Genomic DNA, 7,241 nt, shown 5'->3' with positions numbered 1-7,241 from the left:
GATCCAAGGAATATCATAGTGGGAGCAAGCTGAGGTTCTGCCGTGAAGAGATCATCTGAGGGTTGAAGCTCCATGACGGCAGGTAGTGTGACATTGCTGTGGGTGCTGAGTTTGCTGAAACAGAGATCGGATAGATTGCGGGAAGATGGAAATGAAAAGGTGTAAGAGGCTCAGGTTGAACTTAAGTACTTATCATATTACTAATAAGGTTGTGCACACAGCAACTTTATTGGATGTCGGTGGTATTTGCAGCTGAGCCTCGTGGCTGAGAGCTTAAATCAGCACACAAAACTATAATCTCCCTCGTACCTCAGCCAGGTGTCTTCATTTGCGCCAAAGCATGCCATATTGTGCCCTCCCAGTCCTTCAGCGAGTTCCCCAACTGCGGTTTCACTGCCCGCGTACCATCTCCGCTGGACCACTTTGCCGTGAATGCCGCCAGAATCTGGCGCATCCCCTCTGTTTCGTATGCCCTAGAGTAAAGATCAGCTCCATCAAGATTCCCAGATTCCATTTCTACTGTCTCTTATGGCATTTTCAATGGCCACCTTGATGACAGGCGGTTCCGTGATGTAGCCAAAGGACATGGAGATGATATCAACCACCCACACAGTTGGAGCGTGGTTTATGGGCTGATAGATACTCTGTCAACACGATACGTGCGCACAGCACAAGGCTGGCTTAACTCACCTATCTGATGATCCAGAACCCCTTCATATATCTGGCGGTTGACCATGTCTCTCCTGTCTGTGGCGATGCACGCAACATAGAAGTTGGCCCTCGGAAGAAACATTAGAAGAGGGGTGGAGATGTTTGTGCCGTGGCTTCCCTCTTGTCCCAAAATTGCCAGTTTCCATACCATTTTTCGTCAATCCTGTCCGTACTCGTTGGAGTGGCGAGACTGGATCCGAGACATTACGTAGGAGCCACTCTCGTTTCTCCGTCAGGAGCTTTTAGACCTTTTACGGATCGCGAACGAAAAGATTCACGTCCAAGCAATTCACGATTTTCTTAGACCTGTTGATGGATGACCTTCAAACTGTGACCGGGTATACCCTGCACACTGAACTCGCTGTACGTCTGCACGTCAAGTCGTTTGTCGGATCCGATATCGTCCAAATATTGAAAAGAATAAGGCCAAGAGAGATCGGACCAGGTTGGACCTCACACCCCCTTGGTCTGGTGAGAAAGGGTTCATTCCCCGGTCGCTATCGTAGGTACGCTTGAGCTCGCACTCTGTATTGATTAAAAGCAATACAAACGTGAGAATTCCCATATATAATAGAGATAGGCCGTTTGACGTGTCAGTAGCAGGTCTTGTGGAAGTCTCTAGCGGACCCTTCGTGTCGAGGGTCGTGAACATGCCGTTGATACTTTCTGGGCTGTGAGTCGACTGTTGTAGTATTGGCTCATGGGCCTACCGAAGATATAGGCCAGAAATGCCTTGTGATGGACTGACATTCTCACGACATCCCATTCTAGGAGTCGAGACGCTCCTCTGTTGCCGTGAAGGCATGTTTGGCGCCGGGCTTTCACAGTCATATGCGATCCAAGTGGTTTGACAGTACCAGCTGTAGCCTACAGAATGGACTTTGGGCCTTTGGACTGGGATATGAGAGTAGGTAAAGACGGCGTCCGCGACTGGGAGAAATGTAGTTCTGACAAAGTGTCTCATCAAGACTTCCTCCACAGCTTTCTCTAACTCCGCTCTTATGTTTGATATGTATATTAACTGATATAAACTTAGTTCATAAACTATAAGGAGCTTTTATCTTGCCTTAATCTGAATACTCCCTAAATTATGTTAATTATTATCTTGCAGAGTATACCAAATTCACTTACTTCTTGAGCATAGCTTGCCAACAAGGTGCCATCTTTTGCAAATACCTTTGCACTAGCCAAACATCTTTCATCACCTACCCAGGGACAGTTGACCTCGACTAACATCCATTCGTCTGCTCGTATGCTTGATGATGAATGAAAGTAGATAGAATGGTTGAGGGTGGACAACATCCCAACTGCTGTCCCTGCTAAAACCGATGATTTCACGCTTTCCGCAATCGATTCCGGAAATTGGAAGTAACCGTGGGCATATGGGGCTATTGTTATTGCAAGCCAATCAGATAGGAAAGTCAGGACGGCTTGATGTACCGTAATGTCGTCAGCATGGAGGATCTCCTCTCGTGCACGGGTCCAACACCGCATTACTTTATCCTGCGGTGGAATGCTATCATTTCCTAAGCTGACGGCTGACACATCCGGAGCAACTGCGTCGATTCCCTGTTCTTGAAATATATGTCGTTCTTCTGCCGGTGGTTTTCCGATCGGTGTCATTCCTGAGGCATGGTGAATCTGCTGAGGATGTTTGGAAGGCGTTCGGGCGAATGATACCACAGCAAGATGGATGCATTTTCCTTCCTGGATCGCGTGGACCGTTCTTGTAGCATAGGAGCGCCCTTCTCGAACTCTCGCGACTGAATAGGTGACTGGGGATTTATCACTTCCAAGGAGAAAGAATTGGCTCTGCAGGGAATGAGAGACAAAGCCTTCATCTACGGTCTGTTGTGCCGCTATCAAACTTTGCGACATGATAAGTCTGATAGCCACTATCAACTCTTGAACGATTTGAGCGTCGGGAATTGTAAAAGAATACGTACCCTCCATAAAGCCCTCTTCCTCCAGGAGGATGCCAAAGACCACTGGTCGTTTCGAAAACATCCTAGTAGAAACACATGTTTAGCAGTCTATTTTACTTTCAATGAGTCCAGGAGGAGAATTGAGTTTAACAACTTACTTTTTCGATCTTCTGCAGTTGAAATAAACCTTCCAGTTTCGACAGTCCGGGCGGACGGATGGCGTCTGATTGAGCTACCATTCTTGACAAGGATGCTCTTCGTGAGCGAGTGCGTCAAACGAGTGGGAAGCTCCGGTTGGTAGGACAGGACAGAACAAATTAGCTTGGCTTAAGGTCTTATTTGAGCAGATGGGTAAACTATAACGCGTCGCAGCCACGGGCCGTTGGGTGTACTGATTCTGGGAGGACAGATTTATTTTGGACTATATGCCCCGCGACTAACCTTAGAACTGATCTACTAATCCCTTTTTTCCCCATGAGGAAATTAAAATTTGCCTCGGCTAGAGTGGAAATCCGTAGTTGTGCATCCGCACCTTTTACCCCCGCATTCCCCTCCACCTCCAACTATGTTCACTGTTGACGCAACTCGGTGATATTATGCCCTCCACGACATCTACATCGCTTAGAAATAATGCAATAGATTGTAAGTAATAACCCCACGGCCCCAGCCGCAAAGACATCTCTCTGTCATTCGCCCTCCCTGGAAACCTTGTGGCCCTAATTATCTATGAGAGTCTTCATGCCTGCAGCTATCCTAATAAAAAGTATTCTACTTTTGAGGACAGCGGAATTCTCTTGAAAGGATTTGCTTTAAATGTCTTGTGTTTTGTCCTTCCTTATGAAAAGCCAACAGGTAACACTATCGATCCCCCCAATGCTCTTGTGGTCGCGTTGCGTTTGCAAGCGCTGACAAGCTAATGGCCTCAGCAACAGATTCACCAACTTCCTCATGGTTTACGAGTCGGCGCCCTGCCCAAAAACTGACGCTACTACCGCGCCTTGCCTCGTATGCCACACCCCGGACTGCGCTGAGTTCCATGTGTATGTCAACTTCCCGTATCGATGTTGTTCTAGTTCACCACGGACCGGCCCTTTCTGGAAGCTAAATTCTGTGTGCTGGCGACAATTGATTGTGGCTAGCTGAAAAGTGAGGGGTAGTTGAACAGTCTACATCAGGCTGGCTGAGTGGGCTCTTCCGGAACTTATCATATTACTCCTATTGGTCTCTTGGAACGACGGCGAGTCTAGACCAGACTATTGATCTGCCCGTATTCACTAGCGCTGGGAGCCAAGATGCTATAGAGGCAAACTCTCGCAAGAGCATCTGCATAGTGTCGTTCGTTTGGACGAATGCTGAGACATTGATTGTGATATATGCGACGAAATGTGATAAATGTGACAGTCTTGGTGTAGCTCATGAAACGGTTAGCGCTGGGCATGCCTGCAGAGAGCTACTCAGTCTTCCCATTCATCTATAAAAGCTCATCTTTGAGTCGTCTTGAATCCAAGGAGACAGGAAAAGCAGTTCACTAGTATTATACCCCATATAAAAGACTTTCAATCATACTTTTTACTCCAGCCTTTTATACTACAGCTAGCCACAATGGCCACCCAAAGACCTGGGTTACCTCAGCTCACCAAAGAGGAGATAGAGCGACAAAAACGTCTCCTCGACCTTTGCATGCAACAAGTGGGATTCTTCAGGGGAAAGAAAATCCCAGTCTACACTCCTGGAGAGCTCGAGTACGAGAAATCTGTGGCAAATGCAAACCTCCTCTACCGCTTTGAAAGACCAGGCTGTGTCATCCAACCCGAGCATGAGTCCCATGTTCGCATCACCGTTGACCGAGCCAAGAAGGAAGGCTTACCTATCCGAATCAAGAATGGTGGCCACTCGTACGGCGGATTCTCTGCTATCAACAATGGAATCTCGATTGATCTGGTCAATATGAAACGCGTCGACTTCGACAAGGATAACATGACAATCACTATGGATGCAGGCGCACTTTGGGCTCATGCCTATCACGAACTGATCAACGACCATCACAATCAACTGGTTATCAATGGAGGTCGTTGTCCTAGTGTAGGGGTCAGTGGTTTCACTTTGGGTGGAGGTCTCGCGCCCTTTACTCGAAGCTTCGGCCTGGGAAGTGACACGCTTCTCGAGGTTCGTATTGTCACTGCAGAACATGGAGTCATCCGAGTCAGCCCTAATGACAAAAAGGAGGAAAAGAGGGACCTCTTCTGGGCCCTTTGTGGTGCTGGTGGCAATAACTTTGGGGTAGTTACCCAGCTCAAGATGAAGGTTCAGGAGCTGCGCCATCCTTTTGTGGTTTCTGGGGTCTATACCTGGGCACCTGCTCATTGCGCTGAGTCCCAGAAGGCTTTCACCGAAGCGATGATAAAGTTCTATACTGCTGAGTGGTCCAACGAGATGACGATTGACACCAGTTGGTTGATGGACCTCAAGGATACCCGTGAAGATCCGTCTGTTCGATTTCTGGTCTACTATAATGGACTGGAGACAGAATTCGATAAAGAGGTCGATGAGAAACTCGGAAATTGCGGCAAGCTTGACAAAAAAGACAAGGTCGACGACAAAGACAAGGTTGAAGACAAAAACAAGTCACTGGCAGAACAGCTCAAGGACCGAACCTTGCCAGAGAGTTCAACCCTGTTCCTCCACGAGACTCTTGTAGCTCAGTGGTCAGAGGAAACTCAAAAGGCTTTGCCTTCGAACGCGATGTTCAGGATATACACTTCTTTCTCTTTCACAAAGGCCACTGTCAAAGAGAATATTGCCAAGATAATTGATACTCTTCAAAAAGGGCTGGTGGCTTTCAAGAATGACTTCAAAGGGGAAGAAGGCTCAATCAGAGTCTCCTGGATTCATTCCGGCGGCAAAGCCAATGCAAGTAAGCCCGGTGACTCCGCCTATCGTTGGCGAGGATGTGAATATCACACATACATCATGATTGAATGGAAGGATAAGTGGCTAGAGACGAAGATGAGACGGGCCCTCACAGGTCTTAACGAGGCGCTGAGGAAATATTCCATGGACGGGCTTGGTGTTTATGTCAATTTTCCGGATCCCACACTCGACAAAGACACGTACGAGAAGGCATACTATGGTGAAAACAAAGACAAGCTGCAGAGAATCAAGACTTACTGGGATAAGAACAACGTCTTCCAGTGGCCTCATGGAGTCCAGGTTGGACCCCACGTTGACTCTAAGAGCACAACAATGGAGTTTGCAGCTCCCCCTCTACCCCCGAGCAGCAGCCCTGCTGTCGAGGGGTTTGTCAACCCCGGAGAAGCTGCGGGCGTGAACGCATGCATATCTTGGGATACCTTTAACCCGACTAGTGGCAGCCCTATAGTTAGCCTAGGTAACTGAGCTAGTTAGGACTGTTGTAAACACTTGAAATGGGAGCTCACAATTTATCTGTTCGGTTAAACAATACAATTCTGGTTCAACTTGATGGCTTAAGACGGCTCCAGAGCCCCTTTGACCTGCTACGCAAAACGACTGTCACTGAAATGTTTATCCAAGCTCAAGCGACCGGGCTCATGCATAGATAGCACATCCTTTTCCTTGAACGCCTTACAGATTGTACTCGTGTCTGTCGGGCTCGTGAAAAGAATCTTGATATGTGTCTTGACCCTTGGGTCACCCGTCAACTGTAGTATCTCAAACAGTACCTTCTCCACAAACATGTCTTGCATCAGATCTTCATCTTCATACACATTCACACTATCGACGACACAAAAGAGTGTTTTATCGCTTAGTAGACGATGAACAAGGACAGTGAACAGCTGGCAAAGCTCCTCAATGTCGTCAACTCCTCTTTTTAAAAGAGGCAGGTTCAATTCTTGGGCAACTCTATCAAGATCCGCATCATCAAAGTGATGCTGAACAAGAAGTTGTGTGGTGAGGCTCTCGATGAGTCCGATACCGCCGATCAGTGGATCATCGAGGTCCGTGTGCTGTCCGCAAAAGAATGCAACGACACAGAAAAGTTTCGCACCATAGCTGCACTGAAAAACGATAAAGGTGTGACGCTGGTTCGACTTGGCTTCATGTGTCCGTGGACAAGCAGCTCAGTAGAACTTGTCCTGACGACCCATTGCTTGAATTGTGCATTCTCAACCAAATTCTCAGCTCTCCCTTGATCGCGACGGTTCACCAGGGCAGACGAGCCTGAGATATCAGTCATGTCGACTTTATCAACAGCGGAGAGGTCAAAGTCCAAATTTATGTTGAGGATGCGCAGAAGTTGAGCTTGTGATATACGAGCTGGACCGACCCAAGGTCTTCGGTCTCGACTGAGAGATTGTTCTGCCTCAAGTTGGGTGTGAAGACGAGTGTACTTGACCGCAAGCCATGCATTTTGCCTTTTTTGTTCTACATGTATACGTTAGTGAATCTTCTCAAAGTGGTGCCGAGATGAGGACAAACCGTTCAAAGCAGTCAGGTTGGTGAGGTACTCTTGTGACAGCCTCATGAATGCATTCATGGCATTAGATGCAGTCGTAGCGCTGGCCATGTTAGCTGCGGAATTCTTTTACTTCGCGATAGCATTCCGTTCGTTAGCTGAGGCGAGTC

The 7,241-nt window shown here is 47.7% G+C and overlaps 3 protein-coding genes across 3 annotated transcripts; 1 reads left to right on the top strand and 2 right to left on the bottom strand.

Annotated features, from left to right (window-relative positions):
- Window positions 1–1,768: 1,768 nt before the first annotated feature.
- FVEG_09836 (hypothetical protein) lies at window positions 1,769–2,875 on the bottom strand (the record flags this gene model as incomplete). The annotated part of the gene is made up of 4 exons (XM_018898914.1): window positions 1,769–1,794; window positions 1,921–2,099; window positions 2,658–2,719; window positions 2,795–2,875. The coding sequence occupies 4 exons, from the start codon at window positions 2,873–2,875 to the stop codon at window positions 1,769–1,771; spliced, it is 348 nt and encodes a 115-aa protein (XP_018756885.1).
- Window positions 2,876–4,238: 1,363 nt separating this feature from the next.
- On the top strand, window positions 4,239–6,032 carry FVEG_09837 (hypothetical protein; the record flags this gene model as incomplete). Its single annotated transcript, XM_018898915.1, has 1 exon — window positions 4,239–6,032. The coding sequence occupies one exon, from the start codon at window positions 4,239–4,241 to the stop codon at window positions 6,030–6,032; it is 1,794 nt and encodes a 597-aa protein (XP_018756886.1).
- A 119-nt stretch (window positions 6,033–6,151) lies between these two features.
- FVEG_16678 (hypothetical protein) lies at window positions 6,152–7,182 on the bottom strand (the record flags this gene model as incomplete). Its single annotated transcript, XM_018905920.1, has 3 exons — window positions 6,152–6,622; window positions 6,664–7,040; window positions 7,095–7,182. The coding sequence occupies 3 exons, from the start codon at window positions 7,180–7,182 to the stop codon at window positions 6,152–6,154; spliced, it is 936 nt and encodes a 311-aa protein (XP_018756887.1).
- Window positions 7,183–7,241: the final 59 nt, after the last annotated feature.

Source organism: Fusarium verticillioides, chromosome 1 (genome assembly GCF_000149555.1).
Source record: "Fusarium verticillioides 7600 chromosome 1, whole genome shotgun sequence".
Taxonomy (NCBI): domain Eukaryota; kingdom Fungi; phylum Ascomycota; class Sordariomycetes; order Hypocreales; family Nectriaceae; genus Fusarium; species Fusarium verticillioides.
Note: the sequence above shows the minus strand (reverse complement) of the source record. Positions and strands in the feature narration are given on the sequence as shown.